Here is an 18,821-nt window from a genome sequence, read left to right on the forward strand (position 1 = left end):
TATTCGCACAGAGAAGTATATATCTCATGTGGTGTCCCCTTCGATGGGGAGATAAGAAAAGGGGAAAGGGGGCACACAAAAAAATATACCGCTGGGTTAGCAACAACAAAGGATAGGAGGATAGCAACATAACTCCCCCCGTGTGTCCCGCCCCACAATGAATAAACTGTGAAGATGGGACATCCCTACTGCGCTGCTTACCAGGTCAAGCCCTTTTGCGCGAGTCCTCTTCATGCGCACAGGTATTACAATGTACTAAGGGAGAGGTCATAAACAGGGGAGGGGGCGGGGTAACACACAGGATACCTCTACACACTGAGAAGCGCACACCTGAGAGAAGCCCTTCTACGCATATCGTCTCAGTGGTCCAGCCCCAGTTTGCCCGTTTGACGACAGATTCACAATATCCACAATGAGCAATGAATGGGGGTATTTTTTCCCCCTTCTCCTCGCTCTACGGCTTAAACTTCTTGCGATAATTTAAAAAGGCCCTTTCAACGTGGCTAGGCAGAGGGAGGTCCACGTAGAAAGGTTCTCTTCCTTTGATCGGCCCAGCCAGCATGGGTTCCCCAAACTGTTCATACCTTTTTATCAGTTCTGGGTCTATCTGGATTTCTTCCTCGTCATCTCCTTTCCACTGCAAGAAGGGGTAGCAAAAAAAAAAAAAAAGAACGCGTTAAAAATGGGCAGCGGTGAAATTAAAATGTTGGCCGGCTTGGCACACACCTTTGCGCGGCGGAGCACCCCCAGATAGTCGCTAATTAGAAGGGAGGTCTCCCTTTGATTTATTTTATTTTTTCCTATTCATTTATTTATCTCTCATTTATATATTGTTTTATTTTTGTTTCTTTCTCTTACCAAGTCCCGTTTTGCATGCTCCTGCAGAGTGTCAAAATTCACGTCCGAAATTAGCTGATCGTTTTCATCAAGCAAATTAAACTTCTTTGCGATGTGGAAGTACTGCTTAAAATTTCTTCGGTTCTTCTTCATCTCCTCATATATGTATTTAATTCTGTCAGCTCCGACCGGCTTAGCTGGTCTTAATTCCCCTGGTCTATCAATAAACTCGATGAATGCCATAGGCGCTGCATCCCGTAATCGCAGCCTCCACTGATTAATAACTCTTGTGAAAAAAAAAGGTCTATATCGATATAACGGCACATAATATTCGTACAGCTTTCTCCTCCCTTGTGCTGTTCTCAACATACTTTCCACTTTTAAATTATTCTCCACATTGTTTTTCTTGGCCAGATAAACTAACTCTTCTGCATACCCCTGCAATTCCTTAGCTTTGGTTAATGTCGTTTCAATACGCCCATACTTTAACAATTCATTCAGTTGATTTTTGATGCTGTCCCATTTGTGATGAGGCTGTTTGTGGGCCCTCCGGAAGAGTCTCCTCCTAACACCGAGATTGACAAATTTTAAGGTAGAGGTGTATCCCATGCTTTTTCTTTTTTTCTCCACCAATTGTGTGTTTTTTTTTGCTTTTTTTTTCCCCCCCTCTCAGCTATCTGCTGTGGTGTGTGTTATCCGCCTGAACGAGTCATGCGGAAAAGTGGTCCCCCTGTGGCTATTCGCCTGCACGGGTCATGCGAAACGTGGCACATTTTCTATTCACCCCGTGGGGAGCCATAAACGCGTCCGCAGCACACCTCCCCGTGGCACATATTTTCCCGTTTTGTAAATATAAAGCTGTTCTTTTAAAACATTTGTGTGATTTTTCAGCTGGTGAGCATACCGAAGTTATACATCTAAGCATACATATACATATGTGGAGTTTTTTTTTTTCTTTTTTTTTATTTTCCTCCAACTGATTACTCATGGCGCTTTTCCATTGATTGGAAGTTAACGATAGGATGAATGCATATCCATTGATCGCTAAGCTTTCCCTTTTGTAGGTACAGTTTAGTGGTACTTTAAAAAAAATCCACACCCGAGGGAACATCGCGAGAAGGCCGTTTTACTGCAAATCGGTTAACACAAAATGAGAGAAACGTTTCTTCCCCTTTTACCCAACTGGACCGCAAAAAGTAGAATCGACTTCCACAAGTGTAGTAACTCTGCCAGGGTGCGCACAGATGGGCGGTTAAACCTTTTCACGCGGAGAAGGAGAAAAAAGGGAACGCCCCGGTGCCCTGATAAGGCAAATAAAAAGCAGAAGAACCAGTTCAGCGGAACAGTAAAAATGGAACATCGTACACTGATGTAATGATACGTGAAGTTAAAGAGGATTTTCCCCCTCCTCCCAGGAAAAAAAAACTGAACAAATGAGTCACGTTTTCAAGTATTATAAAAGGGAAAACAAAAGCAACTTAACTGAGCGTAGTCTGCAAATTGTGTAGTTGATCTGAGAGAAATAGTGTACCCCTTTACTGCATAGAGTACACCACGTGAATGCTAAACGGTTTGCAGAAAGGAAGAAGCTGACTTAGTCCAGTGTGTGTCGGAGCGCTGCCGTGATATCGTCGTCCGTTGTATATGACTAGCCGTGTCCCTACATGGGGACACAAACGTGCGAATTGTAAAGCGGACTTGTTTTCATATAACCGAATGGTACTTTTGTAGACATGCCGAAATGGGGAAGCACGACATATTGGCGTCGGAGGGGGAGCAAGCGGACAAACAGAGTGGGGCAAGTAGGACGAATGGGGCGGACATATATTCCTACAAAGCGATGACGCACAGGGAAGGCATGTTTCAGTTCCGCATCCCAACCAACACAATCTATCCTCTGAACTGGGTAACCCCATTGCACGAAGGTGCGAAACGAGCATCTTCCATTCAGGGGGGGCACCTAAAAGGGGTAAACATTATGTGGCGAGTGAAAGTGAAAGAGAAATCCTTTTTGTGTTGAGTCTTTTTCGCCATAACATAGCCAACCTGTTTAAGGATGTCTATTTACAAAACTGAGAAGCAGGGAGAGTCTCCCGCACATCATTTTGGCAGCGCTCCGGTTGTCCGGAGGACTTTACCCGTTTTTGCAAAGTGGCGACACTTTTGTCATTCCCAATCGTTGTCCTTTTTGTTTATCGCATACGTGGAGGTGAAATAAAAAAAAAAAAAAAAAAAAAAAAAGAGAAGAAAAAAAAAAAAAAAAAAGACGTCCCTCCCTGAGCTCATTGGCGCAGCTATAGTCTCGTGAAAAAAAAATTACTAGCCATTTTGCAAAACGGAAAGGTACATCTCTGCACAAGTTGCAAATGATTCACGTCTGCATCTTTCCGCCGTGTCCGCTTCACATTTTGAAGTTCGCCACACGAGTGTGGCACGTCTGGAAAGCGCAACTGGGTGGAGAGAAAAAAACAGCGTTAGTGTCTTTCTTTCCACAGTTTCATCCGCGCTCCTGTCTGCGCCCCTGTCTGCCCTTTTTTCCGTATATTCATAATCCCCCCTTGCTCGTGCATTGTCGATGCCGTCTCGCGCGAGGCCAATCGGCATCAGACGCGCAAAGGTAAGAGAAGCACAACGAGCATATGCATATGCATCTTCCGTTTGCGTGTATATAGCAAAATAGTTTTCCCCTAATCTTTTTTTTTTTTTCCCCCTCCCCCGTGGAGAATATCATAATAGTGAAGAGTGAAAATTATGAATGCCCGATTTTCACCTCCTGTTTTGCTCTTTTCATAGTTATTTTTTTTACTCGAAAAAAAAAAAGACAGTGTCAACTGAGAGGGAGGAGGCATGGGTCACCATTTGAAAAGACGCCACACGTACATGTGTATAAAGCGCATATAGGTAAACAATTGAGTAGGCCATATGAGAGAAGCCGCTATGTAACTCGACGCCTCCGTTGTTGTTTTAGGGGTAGACATCACGGTAGTGTTCTTTTTATGTGCATGGGTGGGGTGTGTTATGTGTGCATACCTGTAACGTCAGCTTTGTAGAAGAGTACGAACAGATGCAAAGGATATGAGTCGTGAGATTACTCTCCACGGGGTGGAAGCATCCCAAAGTGGAGAGTCTTCGCAGTGCAGGGATAAGTACAAAAGAACCCCTCCTTGGCACCCTTTTTTTTTTGTAGATCATCTGTCGATACAGCTTCCAATTTGAGTTTTTTTTTTTTTTTTTCCATTTGGTAAGAAACGCGAAAGGGGAATAGACTGTCCGCGGTGTGGGGGTGAACCAATTGATTGGCAGGGTCCGCGCGGTTTGTACGGTGTGCGTTATCTGTGCCAACACCGCGACTGCTACACCCCCCGTGCACACTTCCCCTCCCACGTAGGAAGCGGTCCACCAAAAGGGCTCGGTAAACACGGAGCGCGCGCACGCCTGGGCCCGCAGGAATTAACTGTGTAATATGAACAGGGGAAAAAACTCTCCAATGGAGTACCAAGAGACGATGAACGAGCTGGGGGAGGACATTGAGGATGTGGAAGGCACAAATCTAAACCGGGTCGGGGCAAACGGGTGTGCCGACATAGAATCGGAAAAAGGTGACAAGGCAGGAAATGCAGTAGATAAGAAAGCAAATCCGTTTGACAAGGAAGCAGACGCGGCCAACTCAGCAGATGGAGCAGACGTAGGAAGCAGCCCGCACAACACCCTCTACAACTACCCAACAGAAAGTGTCCAGAAAATCCTAAAGACACATTTAGAAGATTACCTAAAACAGTTGGACTTCTACAAAAGTAACCCTAAGTGTAAAATCGACCCAACAGTCTACCTAGAAGGAACAGAGGAAGTGGAGAATTACATCGTGAAGGAAAAAATACTCATAACAACATACTACCAGTATATCGATGTGTACGAAAACTCCATCGATGTAGAAGAGGATCTAGAAAGAGAAGAAATCGTCTACGTGGAGGTTCCGAAGTACGTCACTAAATATAACCCCAAGGTCGTAACAAATTATATTGAGAAAACGATTGAGGTGCCAAGTGGAGAGGAGATTAAAAGGCCTGTCTATAACAAGGTGAATGTACCTTACGTGGTTCCACATGTCGTGGAAAATGAAACACAAGTGGTGTTAAAGAAGATTGTCCAGCCAGAGATCCACACGTCTAATGAAGAGATAGAAGTAGAAGTGGAAAAATATGTCCCCCGTTTAGTCCCAGTCAATGTGTATGTCCCTCGATACTTTGGATTATCTGCAAAGACGACGGATGAAGTGGAGCAGTCCGTTAACTATGTTGACCTGACTCAGGAACAGACAGATTACCTCATGAAAGAATTGAATCCCCATTTGAATGAGCTAAAGAGCTTCAACGAGGCACAACTGAAACGAATGGATGAATGCATTCGCGAGTCTGAGGAACAGGCCAGGAGTCACGACTTGGACCCCCCGCAGCCGGAACTCGTATTATACGACTTGGACGGAAACAGCCACACCCTCGACTACGGTGACTTCTCCCAATTTAAGGAGACCTGCCTGAGGGAACTGACCTGCTAGAGGGGCGAAGAAGTGGTTACTAGGTGCTGCTGTGTAACACCTAAGGGGGCACCCCGGAGCTATCAAGTTACCTCCCCAATTGGGACACACAAAGAGGCACAGAGAGGCACACACAGAGGCAGACACACAATGAGCATTTTTTAACCCCCCTTCTTTGTATCCACCACCCATGTTGCACTCGCAAGGAACTAACGGTCCATCGTTAAGAAGCTTTTTGACGCTCCTTTCATCACTTTCCTGTGTGTGGTTCATCGTACCGGGGGGGGCCGTACACCGTATTATGTTGCGATCTCTAAAAATGTACCAATGTGGAGGAGTCCACCCCCATGCTGCGTTTTTGCCCCGCGTGGTAAAAAAAAAGAAAAAAAAGAAAAAAAAAACGTGCCAATAGATGCTCAACCATTTGAACTGAATAAGTTTATAAAAACAAAATTGGAACCACAACGTGTGGGTCTAATCGATGGGTTCGATTTCGAAAAAGGGAAAGCCATGCAGTGGGTACAGCAGTTAAGCAGTTACATGGCGGGGAAATACAAACGCCGGTTTGTCACTAACGGGTTAAACGAAACGCAACAAAAAAAAAAAAAAGAGAGATGCGATTGGAAAAGGTAGCGAATGAATGGGACATACATCAGCGGGCGAATAAACAGATGCAAGGGTGCGCACCTACGCATCGTCAGTGGGCCTCGGCCTCACTAACGAGAATTCAAAGAAATGCAAAAGGATGGGCAAACAGGGATGGGACAGCCAAAACAGGGCTCCAACACAAGGAGTGATGGCACGGATATGCTGACAAGGGTGATGTGGATGATGATGAGGATGACGATGAGGTCAAAGGGGAAGGGGGGACGAGGTGCGCCACAACAAAACGGACATTGCTGCCGTGACAGTTTCTGAGTGATGGTTTTCTCCTCACTCCTTTTGCTCCCCCATTTGTCATGACCGCTTTGTCACACAGACACCTTCCCACGACGTGGAGATAAATCATTCGTATCCACCGTCATGTGGGGAGGAATTTAATGAGTGCCACCACTACCCAGGGGGTAACCCTAAAAAAGAGAAAAAAAAAAATACACACTCCAATAGGGTCAGATAAATTATATCCAACCGGGGTCAGAGAAAAGGGAATAGGGTTACCCCTTTGGGTAAACTGCGCCAGGAGAAGCGTCCCAACAGAAGCATCCCAACAGAAGCGTCCCAACAGAAGCGTCGCATCGGGGTGAGTGACATCGCCCCGTTCGTCCCCTGCTAGGCGCACAACGGAATTGCATTCCCTTCGCTGGATAAGCGTGTTTGTATTCCCTGGCACGCAGTTTCTACGTCATTAGAGGTTTGAAGAGGTTCACTTTTGTTTTTTCTTCTTTTTTTTCTTCCTCTTCCTCTTCACCGCGTGGACATCTTCCCCTTTCCCGTTACACATTTCCAAAAGGAGAAGGTAATAAAAAAATTTTCCTTCTTCCTCTGCCCCAGGTTCTTCAACACGGTGCAGATTTGGAGGTTCCCCTGTTGAGTCTGACTTCTCTTTTGAGCAGAAGTCACACTGGAGACGTACTCCGCGTAATTAAACTGCTCAATTATATTTTCATCCGCATCGCCATCTCCCTCCCGATCCTCCTCGTCCTGTGTCACAATATCCATTACAGACTCCTCATCACAACTGGGGTGCACTAAAATGACATTTCTATTTAGAAGAAATAGCTTACACACCTCTTGGCAGTGGAAAAAAAGAAACTCAATTAAACTTCGGCAGCCAAAGTGGATAGGATTTAACACCTCCTGAAACTTTTTAAAAAATTTATCCTTAAAGGAGCAGAAGAAGACGATTTTTTCTCTACTTCCTTTTAGGAGCTGATCGATTTTCACTTTAGCATCCTCGGCGGTTGGCACTAGGGGGACTCTATCGCACTTTTCCGCGTTGGAACTTCCTCCCCCGTTTTGAAGCGGCGTATAAGCATCGCGGCAGGGTAAAGAGCTGTCACTGTAAACCGCATCAGCGTCGCTGCAAATCGCATTAGAGTCTTCCCCTTCCATGTGCCTTTTGACCATTCGTATAAAGGGCGCCTCCTCGATCTCTCCCCCCTTTGTCTCTTCCCTCGCGGGCCCCTGCCGTTCGGCGCAGCGGAAGTTGAGCTTGTGGGGGGGTTCCTCGGTTAGGAGGCCACTCCAGGGGGGGCTGTCCACTTGGCCGCTCACTTCGGCGCTCTCTTCGCTGCTAGCGTTGCTGCTAACCTGGCTGCTAATTTTCCTGTCCATTTTGTCGCCAACTCCTGTGCCAACGTCCGCGCCAACTGTTGCGCCACCCCAGACCGACGCGGCCACCCCCTTGCAGCAGCAGGCCGGCTTGATCGCCTGACCCTCTTCGTGCAGCAGCCCACTGTACAAGCCGAGCTGAACGATATGTGCTATTTTTCCTACAGAATAGTGGCTGAGGAAAGGGAGGCCTCTCTTCTTCAGTCCCTCCGCCGCTTTGTATATGTCGCTGTCTAGTTTCCAGGGGGGTTCCGACGCGATTGCCGCGTGACCGATTGTCGCTTGACTGATTGCCGCTTGACCGCTCCCCGCCTTGTCCTCCTCGTCGCCCAAAATGGACCGATACAGATCGACGAGAGAGCTCTCGACTAGCCGAACTACAGAGTCATTTACACGCGAGAAGTAGGAGAAGCTGTCGTGGAGGAAATTGAAGATGAACAATCTCATGGGGCTTCCAGCATGTTCACCATGTGGGGCAGTACCGGGTGGAATAGCCCTATGTCCAAACGCATCATACGAGGCGGCTTCTTGTCCAAACGGGCCATCCTGTCCGAAGAAACGGAGCACCCCCTCCAGAGTGTCCGAACTTTGGAAAAATAAGTGCCCCTTCCTCCACAAATGCTTAGCAAACTGTACCGCCAGCTGACTCTGAGGGGAAGGAGACTCCCCCCCCGCTCCGGCCCTGCACGCTTGCAAAAGATGACGGGCGAACTTCCTCCACATCGTCTCAGGATATGGGTTAGCAAAACTTCGTGTCTTAATCCAGCCACTAAACCATTTGGGAGTCTCCCTCAACAGGACGAAGATATTATTCTTCTTGGACTTAACGACAAGGTACTCATTTTGCAAAGACAAGCATATTTCTAAAAAACTGTTTTTCAGTTCCACATTCTGATGGAAGCTTCCCAGCCGTTGTCTAATCTTCTTGTAGGTAGGCTTGATCTGGTCTCTGTACAGAGTTAAGATTGTCATGTGGAGAATGAATTTCACTTCGTTTGTAATTTCTTTTGGGTGTCTACTTAGTCTTGGCGACGTTATTGGGATGAAGAAGTTATTTTTTTCTCTTTTCCATTTACTCAGGGAAAGGTTACACTCCCCGGTAGGGGTCACTGAGTTCATTCTCGGCTCCACTTTGGAGTCTCTATACAAGTAGTGCTTCATTTTGCTATCTGCTTGCTTTTCTTCTCTTTGAAGTTTCCCCTGAGGGGGAAGGTTCTCCACGTGATCGGTTTCATCCCCACTGTGAGGATTATTCTTTACTTCCACGTTGTCTCTACTCTTCTGTTTATTCATCCCCCGATTATCGCTACTCCTCTCTCTATTCACCTCCACCACCCCCGAGTTGCATTCCCCTGCCTTCTTCGTCTTCCCTACACGGGTTAAGTTCGCAGTGGTGATAGTCACCTCCTTAGCTCCTCCAGGGCTCTCTCGATTTTGGCCATCCACGGCGGGTACTACTTTATCCTCCTTGGATGTGTCACGTCGGTTCCTTTTTTCGGCGTCTTTCTGCATATCACCATTTTCGGCGCCTCCCCAACTGCGCCTATCCGCCATCTTAAAGGCGGGATATCTGAGTGGCTCGTAAAACACGTAAGTAACCTCTTCAACATTCCCCCTTGTGCCATCCTCTCTACAATAATTGTAAGTATTGTTTGTCCTCTTGTCCCTCCTTCTGTATAAATGCCCCATGTCTTGTCCTCCAAGCAGAACATCGTTATGTGCGTGGAAAATCCTGCCATAAGGCACATTTTGACCATACAATTCGATTGGTTTACTTTCTTTGCAATTCTTTTGGGGACCCTTTGCTTTTAAATAATGTCCAACGTTCGAGCCGCTCACGTTTCTATTTCTACTTTTGTCGTTATGTGCGTATCCCATTTTTCGTCAAAATCGAGTGTCAACATCATTTTGGGGAGAAGTGGAAAGAGGTTTTTTCCGGGGGGCAAAAAAAAAAAAAATATGAACAAGTCAGGCGAAAAAAAAGAAAATTTGGAAGCGTAAGAAAAGGTGACGACCAAATGGGAAATCATTTTCCCGCCAAGTGGGTCGGGGACAAATATGTTATCCTTTTTCCCATGCAACAAAATTATTACGATCCTTCGGTGGAGTTGACAATCTGTCCTGTCCATTCCATTATGGGAACTTTTCCAGTTTGTTTCCCCCCCTCCCAGAAATGGAAAATAATTCATTTTTTATATGAGTGAAAGGGATTCCTTCTCTCACAATGTTTATCCATCCAGTTTGTTTTTTTTTCTCCTCCGTTGCATATATGCCTTCCCCCCCACACACATACGCCCTTATTGAGTTTTCACGCCTCAACTGCGAATCCGTCCCAAGTGCCTCTTCCCGTTTTAAAGCTTCTCCTCTTCTGAACAGAGTCACGTGACATGCAAGTCATGTCCCCTACGTGTTGTGGCCCTTTCGAGAGTAAAAGGTGGCATTTTCCCTCTTATGTGTCTGAAAATGTATAGTTTTTTTTTTTTTTTTTTTTTCTTAGGATGAGCAGCACTCTAGCATATATGCTTGCTCATGTGAGTCATCCTAATGGTGTTGGTGAAGCTAAGATGCACTGCGACGTGGAACAATCACGTCTATGTGTATACTTCCGAGGAAGTTCCGTGCAAATGTCCAATGTGGCATTCACGAATGGTTTACATAAGTCTCTTTTGAGATGGTTTTACTCGGAAATATGTGGGTGTGTGTGGGGAGCTCGCCCTTATCCAAATGGTGGTCGCTACTCAATAGGGATTGGTCCCTTCGTCTTTATCATGTATAATTGAACTGTTTATGCAAATAGGAAGTCTTCGTCCGTTGTTTTTTCTTTTTTTTATTTCAACCATTCGTTTCTTTTTTTTTCCTTATGTCTTTATAATTGGTACATCGTCGCGGACAACATGGGGTGCTTTATTATTTATTCTCCTTGTGCTTCCTTCCCTCCTCTAACGGTCTTCTTCTTTCACTTGCTCAAATTGGCTTCAACATTTCTTCGTCTTATGCATGGATGTACGTTCGTACACATGCATGCTTAATTTTCTCGCAAATAAGAAACCTTTAATGCAGATCGATCAGGAAAGGGTTACGGAGCTACAAGTGCATCACCATTTGGCTAGTTCTGTTGTTTCCAGAACGATGCGGTTACTCTATGCTAGGCAGAAAGGGAGGGAATGGAAAAATGGAAGAAACGAAAACAGGAAAAATGGCAAAGCGCAAAAAACCCAAACGAAAAACAAATTAATGACAGTAGGGATCACTTCGAGATGCTCGTTAGAGCGCCCGTCATTTTTATCTAATGAACAAAAACGTGCGGACTTGTTCAGGTAAAAATATTCAAAAAAAAACAGATTAGAAAAAATGAAGAAAAAGGGATTAAAAAAAATGAAGCAAAACGGATTAACAAAAATGGATTAAAAAAAAATTCAAATTAAAATTTTTTCAAACGCGTAATTCCCCAAATTTTACACGTTTACCCGAGCGGTTGTTCGGTTCACCAGCGCGCAGTGACGGAAATGAGTTGGAAGGAGCTGCGGGATATTTGTAGAATGGAAAAACAGACGCCCCGGGAGTCTTGCAAATAGTCCACATATATATAATGCATGTCGCCCGTCCATAGGGGAAAGCGCTACGCGCGCACAAGCAAATAAGCATTAACATGACCCACTACCAGGCGCATAATTATATATACTACATTTTCCGACTCTCGCGCGACATGCATTTATGTGCTTAAGGAACGATAAAAGTACATGATATATATATGCCGCGCTTTGCCTTGCACCTATAAAACTATGCCCTGAGAAAAATGAAACGCGCGCGCAGTTAAAGCATAGAGCGAAAGCACTGCGCCGATTTTCCCACAACTGAATTGAATGATAATTTTTTCTTGTAGAAAGTATCGCCAGCACGACCTGGAAAAAAAAAAATACGCACAACCCCATACCGTGGGGGATGCTCCAAAAAAAAAGAAAGGAAAAAGCATAGCATTCATTATGTATAGATGCGCCCCACGTCGGAAAGGCAGAAGAGGACACAAAAAAAAAAAATAGAAGGGGGAACAATATAACCAATTTGGTATATGGCCAAATTGGTAACCTGCAGAATGGCTAGCTCTTTTCTTTGATATTAAAAAAAAAAGAAGAAAAAACCTGAACAGGCAAGGTAAAAATCGCATTGTAGTTTAAAAAAAAAAAAATATATTAACGAACAGGCAAGGTGAAAAAATGGGAGTTTACAAAAAGAACAAGACGAAGCAGCACAACAACTTTATGGGGAGAAGCTTAATGCGCAACAAGTTGTTACAGAAGGAAATTTCGGACAACATTTTATACTCAAAGATAGGAAATGATGAGGACAAGAAAGTGAGCAAACATATTTCCTTTTTGGATAAAGCCCCCCTTGACGATTATTTGGATAACCAGCTAGTCATTAACAGCGTTCAAGTGAGCAAAGTCTTTATACAGAAAAATGAAATAAAGGAAAAAAAAAGGTTAAGAGATAGGGACAAGGGGAAAGATTATTTGGAGATTCAGAACATCATTCTGCCCATACCCGGCAGACCATTTCTTTTGAAGCACCAAGACAAGGTGAACATAATTCTCCACGAGAGGGAGAATGCGCCAGCCAAGAAGAAGAAGAGGAAAAATGTGAAGAAGATTAGCTTCCTGATGAGCGGCAAGAGCCTCATACCGATTAACGTGCGTAGCACGAAGGGGGAGTCGTCGCGGAGGAGGGCCCGGCATGCCAGGACGGCAACGAACGGTGAGGTGTGCGCGGATGGGAAGAGGGAGGTAGACGAGGAAGCAGCTGCAGAGGGGGAAGTTGCGGAGGAGGAAGATGCGGAAGAAGACGCAGATGCAGAGGAACACTCCGCTACGGAGGAACACCCCGATGCATTTGAGGGGGAAGCCCCGCGGAACCTCAGATACATGCGCATGTACGAGGCGCTCGGGGAGAAGTACAAGCGGCTGAACGTGCAGGAGGTCCTCAACAAGGAGAGTGTGGACAAATACGAACTGGAGCATTTCGTCGAGTGGAGAAAATTGCTTAGCATCGTGGAAGAGGAGGAAGGGTACATAATCACACCCTACGAAAAAAACATAGAGTACTGGAGACAGCTATGGAGAGTGATCGAGAAAAGTCACCTCCTCATGTACATTATAGATGCGAGGAATCCCATCTTTTTCTACTGCCAGGGGTTAGAGTATTACATTAAAAAGGTAGACCCCAGGAAAGAATTCTATATCATCCTAAATAAGTCCGACTTTCTGAGCTATGAGGAAAGGAAAGAATGGGCAGCCTTTTTCCAGCAGAGGAATGTGAAATTTATTTTTTTTTCTGCCCTGAGGGAGTTATATCACCAGAATAAGGTCACCATTGAGGACCTGCCCCTCCCTCTAGAGGCGTATACCAATGGGATGTCCTCTCCGGGGGGCACCCAAAAGAAGAAGGAGGAAAGGTCGGCGGGGGAGGGGTCCCAGGTTGCAGCGGAACGGTCCTCCATGGCAGAAGACCGACCATCCACTTCAACAGAACCGCCACCCACCTCAACAGAGGGATTGCCTTCCCGCCAGATGAACCTGTCCCCCCGCCCTTTGCCCCACGAGGAGAACAAAAAGGAAGCCGCCATCGATGTGGGGCACGGAAGCCTCAGCTACGAGGAAAAGAGAAATGACCAAACGGACATATTAAGCACAAACGAGATGGTGAGTTTAATTCAAAAGATAAAGAATCAGAAGAGAGGTGAATACCATGACCTCGAAATAGGAGACCACAATATCCCAAAATTTATGGTGGGGTTTATTGGATTTCCAAATGTAGGAAAAAGCTCCATTATCAATTCACTCGTTGGGGCAAAGAAGGTCAGTGTAAGTAGACAGCCAGGGAAAACAAAACACTTTCAGACCATTCCGTTAAAACGTCATGACTTCTCCCTCTGTGATTGTCCCGGACTGATCTTCCCATCTTTAGTGTTTAGTAAATATGACTTAATTCTGAATGGAGTTTTTTCGGTGGATCATTGCAAAGGAAATTTAATCGATCTTGTTCAGATTCTATGCAATATTATTCCTCATCAGTTGTGTGACAAGTACCGAATTGACAAAGGGCTCATTTGTGAGGTTCTGTTAGATGCAGAAAATGGGAGGGAGAGAAGAATCCATCCTTATCTAGATGCAACTGAATTTTTGAGTGCTCTTTGTTCTTCTAGAAGGTATGTTTCGGGGGGGAAAGGAGGTCTTCTCAATCTTAACTTTGCCACCAGACTTATCATTCGAGACTTCATCACTGGGAAACTGCTCTACAACTTCATGCCGTCTTACCTCGCTCGCAATGCGCACGTGTACCGGTCGGCCGTGTCCCCCGGAGAGTTGCTCGAGGCGTCTACAAGGGTGGACCGGGATCACTTCTCGCAGGTATGCTGAGGCGACTATCATGTGAGCTGCTCATCCGTAGTGCCGCACACATCTCAGTCCAGTTCGTTTCACCACTAACCTCTTTCCCCCCTGCAGGACCCGCCCGAGCCCGAGGAAATCCTCACCACCAAGAGGAAGTTCCGTTACATGCAGAAGAAGCTCGTCAGGGGGAAGAATGTCATGAAGCACGCCTCCTAAAAGGATTGACCTTTTTACTAACAAGGAAGGTAGAAGCCCCATTTCGCACGTTCTATGCACCGTGGTGAGAGACCCCCTGTTCAGTGTGCATTCTGGACACATCTCCCACCAGAGATATCATCGCTCATCAAATCTACAGAAATAGGACAGCCATCAGTGTGACGAGAATGACGGAGTAGCTAACGTACATGTGTCCTTCACTGCTTTTATCATCTTCCTCTGAGTTTACACTGCCGGGGAAGTACTGATCGTTATAATCGAACATTGCCAGTGGTGCGAAGTCGGACGCGTTCTCCGAATAAAGGTATGGAGATCCAGCTGCGACTGATCCGGATGCGGATGCTCCCGTTGCGAGTGCTCCCGCTGCGAGTGCTCCTGCTGCAAGTGCTCCTGGTGTTGGTGCTGCAGCGGGAGCAGCGCCAGAAGCAGCGTTGCCCAATGCACCTCCTGCCACGTGCCCGCTGTGGTGCCCCACTGCCTGTTCGGACTTGCTAGCTCTCTTGGTGCAGTAGACCTACAAAAAGGGGGGTGAAAACGGTGAATCAAGCAGGGTGAAGAGAGCAGGAAAAAACGTATGTCGACATTGGTTCGCGCGCCTAAGTGTGCAAAGGAGGGTAGAAGTGGGAGCCGTCTTTGTACCAGATAGCTGCTCCCCATGTGGATGTGGCATGTTGTGCCGCCGCACCAATTTACGCAGCAATTTCCCCCCCCCTCTATATCGGATGGCTCACCTGTACACACGAATTGAAGAGAATCTCCTCACAGTTACTACAAGTTAGAATAACTTCGTAACCAGATCGGAAAAAGTGTAGAGGTTCTTTTTTTATGTATTTCATTTTAACAGGAATCTTGAGAGTCATCTCGACGAGAGATTTCTTCTGAAACATTTTTCCATTCCATTTGAGAGGATTCCTGCATGATTTCACGATGATGCTGTTAAAAAATGCTTCCATGTGTATCTTCTGTTTTATTGGCATTATCTTTCTTTTCACTTTGGTAAAGAGATTTCCCGTTTTGGATTTAATTCCAGCGAATCTGCCTCCCTTTTTTGCTTTTCCGTTATGGTTGCCGTGGCCTTTTCCTTTTCCTGCCCCGCTTCTCCCACTGGATTCTTCATCGTCGAAGTCTTCGTTGTCATCGCTGCTTTCGTCCCCTTGGTCATCTCGACTAGACCGGCCGAATAGTCTCCTTTTTTTGCCACTTGTACGTTGACTGCTGCTTGAAATATCCTCACTCTCATTACCGTCATCGTCACCACCCTGCAGTTGTTTATTATTCCCTCTTCGTCTGTTCCATGGAGATCTCCACCATCTTCTCTTCTTCCCCTGGGATTCCTCATCACCGTCCTCATTTTCCCCTCCTCCATCTTCATCTGAATCTCCTCTTCTTCGAAAAACCCTTCTGAAAATAGATTTGAAAAATCCATTTCCGGTTTTGTAGTAGTTTCCCATGGCGTCTCCGTCCAGGTCCTCCTTCACTTGGTAGAACGACTGCGATTCCGCGCTTGCCAGGTTTGCTTCTCCCCTGTTTGCTTCTCCTCTGTTTGCTTCTCCCCTGTCTGCTTCTCCCCCGTGCACTTCCACATAGGCGTACTTATTCACCCCCGCGAACCCCGTGGATCCCCCGCCCTCACTGTCGCTGCCCGTTTCTGCGTCTGAGCTGTAATTGTCCCCTCCCCCTCCCTTCCTCGCGTTGGACGCGCGCATGGACTCATCCTCGTCACTTTCGTCCGCATCCTCCTCATCTTCTTCATCCTCCCCCGACTCGCCTCTCCCGTTTGTCTTCTTCCCTGCATTCCCTTTCTGTCCATTGGACACTGGGCCCATATGCGACGAGGCTCTCCCCCTACTCACGTCAACATAGATCTCGTTTTTATCCTGCACAATCTGAAGCAGCACTTTCACGTAGAAAGTCGCCATTCCGTCTTTCCCCACATCACATTTGTTTAGTTTGTTTTTAAAATACTCCTCATATTTGTTCAGGCTTATTTTGAGCCGTTTGTAGACGATTTTTTCCTTTTCTTCTTTGGACTCAGCGAAGGAATAGTCGTTGGGGTGGGATCTTTCAGCAGAGGTGGATCTGTTCGGAGGTTCGAACGTTCTCCTGTTATATCCCCCCTCATTGATTCCAAGCTGCACATCTGTCTCCAACGAAGTGGGGAAAGCATCCTTCCCTTTTCTCGGCTTGGATTCACTGGGTTGTTCCCTCCCTCCTTTTTTCACCAGTTGATGTAACTCAACTTTGCTATAAACCTGGTTAGACCCTTTTTGAAGAAATGACTTGGTTTCATCCTCTGCATGAGAATTGTCTCCACCTTTGTTCTTCTCATTAGAGGAGTTATCCCCTTTATTTTCACCACGTTTACCTTTCGCATCCGTGTCGTCGTCATCCTCCTCCTCTTCCTGTTCCTCTTCTTGTTCTCCTTCTTCATCTGACTCTTCCTCGTAGCGACTTCCTCCTGCTTTGTCACCCTTGTCCCGATGTTGTGGTTCCCCTTTTTCTTCATCATCCTCTTCTCCTTGTGAGCGACTGCTCTTCTTGTCACTCCCCGATGCGTCACTAGAGGTGGTCTCCTTATCACTGGACGCGTCCTTCCCGTTCTGCTCACCTTTGTTTGAATTAATCACTGGGACAGTGAAATTGTCGTAGGGTTTGTTGTTTGTAAAATCCTCCAAATATGCTTCGTACAGATTTTCGTACCCCTGGAGGGAGGAGTAGAAGCAGATGTTTGAATTCTTCGCGTGGGTTTTTTTGCATTCTTTGCAGATGAATCCGTATAGACACCCTTCTGGATCGCTAGGCGTGATGTTTTTGTAGGACTTGCATCCGGCTGCGTGGCATGTGTGCATGTTGGGTCCCCGTGCCGTTCCCACGGGCGCTGCAGCGGGGGCGACGTGGCTACTGAGGCTGCGAAGTCCGCTGGTAAGTCCGCCGGTCAGCCCGCCAGGCAAGCCGCCACTCAATCCGCCGCTTAACCCCCCCGCCAGCGCATTCCCTATGCTATCCGTTTTGTCTGAATAGACGAAGCTGGCGTATGAGAGGAAGATGAACGTAAAGGCTCTTTTCTTTATGGTACAGAACATGGTCGAGGTGCGGCGGAGTTAGGAGTTCGAAAGGGGGGAAGAGGCACGTATGTAGATACGTAGGTACGCATGTGCAGCTGTACTCATATGTAAGTCTACCCATATGTCGGTTGACCCACATGTCGGTTGACCCACATGTCAGTCGACCCACATGTCAGTTGACCCACATGTCAGTTGACCCACATGTCAGTTGACCGACATGTCAGTTGACCCACATGTCAGTTGACCCATGTACGCATGCCCCCTTATGTACAGAGACCCCCCCAGGCACGCACGACAAGTTCTACACCCTAACGCGATGCTGAGAGTGTGCCTCTCATTTCTGTTAACGCCAAGGCATATTTCACCCCACGCAAGCATCGTATGCACACAGGAAAAAAGGACTGATCGGTATCCTTTACCTTTCTACACAGATTTAGCCACTGCATCTGCGGGGGTGGCAGGGGGTACTCTGCAGGGGTTACTCAAAAGGGACTGCTCCCCAAGGACTACTCCACAGGGCCCTACAAAACGCTGCGCTACCCGTGGATGCACAAACTAGGACATACACTCTGCACTGTTTGGTGAAAACGACGCTTGCCCTTCACCAAAGGAGTGTAGTAACTGCTAAATTTTTATTTAAAAAAGTAGAGAGGTGCCCCTCTTAAGACAGATTAAGTCTAAAAAAGAAACGTCGCGGAGGGAAGGAGTTACACACATGTTGGTACTATCTCCGCATGTGCCCAAATGGTTATACTTCTGCCCCCCCACCACGCACTACCTTTTTTACACGTGTGCACCAGTGCACTTCAGTCAACAAGTGTCAAAAGAAAAATGATGTGTCCACAGGAATGAACACGCACGTGCACATGTAAGTGCATATGGACGGACGAGTGTGAATTTTTTTCCTTTCTTTCCCGTTAACATGAAGGGGGAAAAAAAAAAAAAAAAAAAAAAAAGGCCCACCGATAACCCATCCCATTTCGCACGCTCATACTATGCACCTCTGCTGCACCTGAAGGGGAGGAAAAAAAAAATAAAAATAGAATAAAATAAAATAACATAGTTCGTACCTTCTACCCTTTTTGCAACACTTTGACAATTGTTTTAAATGATTAATTTGGGAGAGGCTTATGTATCCACTGGGTAAATTATTTTTTCTTCTTTTAAATCGTTAAAATGTGCAGCATATGTCAGAGGCAGCAAAGTACGGCGACATGGGTCTGTGAGAAAAACTGCTTTCTCTGGACCGATAGGGCCCTCTGGGTATGTGAGTGTGTCTGCGTGAGTTTCTGCCTGTGTATGTATGGGGGGGGTCAGGACTTATCACCTCAAGAGGGAAAAAAAAAAAAAATACTTCCAATTGTGACCTGCAAATGATGGTAAGGAGGACCAGGGGGGTAGACGGGTAGGAAGAGTCCCCTCTGCCCTTCCGCCCATGGGACAGCTACTCCCGAAAAAGGACATGCATAACGTCGGACACAGAACTATGTCAATCCTAAAGCCCCATTTGGT

At 46.3% G+C, this 18,821-nt stretch overlaps 5 protein-coding genes across 5 annotated transcripts; 2 read left to right on the forward strand and 3 right to left on the reverse strand.

The window, feature by feature from the left end:
• Positions 1-454: 454 nt before the first annotated feature.
• On the reverse strand, positions 455-1,446 carry C922_03077 (hypothetical protein; the record flags this gene model as incomplete). Its single annotated transcript, XM_008818669.1, has 2 exons — positions 455-637; positions 859-1,446. 2 exons carry the CDS (start codon positions 1,444-1,446, stop codon positions 455-457), a joined length of 771 nt encoding a protein of 256 aa, XP_008816891.1.
• A 2,854-nt stretch (positions 1,447-4,300) lies between these two features.
• Positions 4,301-5,392, forward strand: C922_03078 (hypothetical protein; the record flags this gene model as incomplete). Its single annotated transcript, XM_008818670.1, has 1 exon — positions 4,301-5,392. One exon carries the CDS (start codon positions 4,301-4,303, stop codon positions 5,390-5,392), a length of 1,092 nt encoding a protein of 363 aa, XP_008816892.1.
• A 1,383-nt stretch (positions 5,393-6,775) lies between these two features.
• On the reverse strand, positions 6,776-9,520 carry C922_03079 (hypothetical protein; the record flags this gene model as incomplete). Its single annotated transcript, XM_008818671.1, has 1 exon — positions 6,776-9,520. One exon carries the CDS (start codon positions 9,518-9,520, stop codon positions 6,776-6,778), a length of 2,745 nt encoding a protein of 914 aa, XP_008816893.1.
• A 2,336-nt stretch (positions 9,521-11,856) lies between these two features.
• Positions 11,857-14,244, forward strand: C922_03080 (hypothetical protein; the record flags this gene model as incomplete). The annotated part of the gene is made up of 2 exons (XM_008818672.1): positions 11,857-14,046; positions 14,143-14,244. 2 exons carry the CDS (start codon positions 11,857-11,859, stop codon positions 14,242-14,244), a joined length of 2,292 nt encoding a protein of 763 aa, XP_008816894.1.
• Positions 14,245-14,377: 133 nt separating this feature from the next.
• C922_03081 (hypothetical protein) lies at positions 14,378-17,327 on the reverse strand (the record flags this gene model as incomplete). Its single annotated transcript, XM_008818673.1, has 2 exons — positions 14,378-14,758; positions 14,976-17,327. The coding sequence occupies 2 exons, from the start codon at positions 17,325-17,327 to the stop codon at positions 14,378-14,380; spliced, it is 2,733 nt and encodes a 910-aa protein (XP_008816895.1).
• Positions 17,328-18,821: the final 1,494 nt, after the last annotated feature.

Source organism: Plasmodium inui (assembly GCF_000524495.1).
Source record: "Plasmodium inui San Antonio 1 unplaced genomic scaffold supercont1.12, whole genome shotgun sequence".
In the NCBI taxonomy this organism is placed as follows: Eukaryota; Apicomplexa; class Aconoidasida; order Haemosporida; family Plasmodiidae; genus Plasmodium; species Plasmodium inui.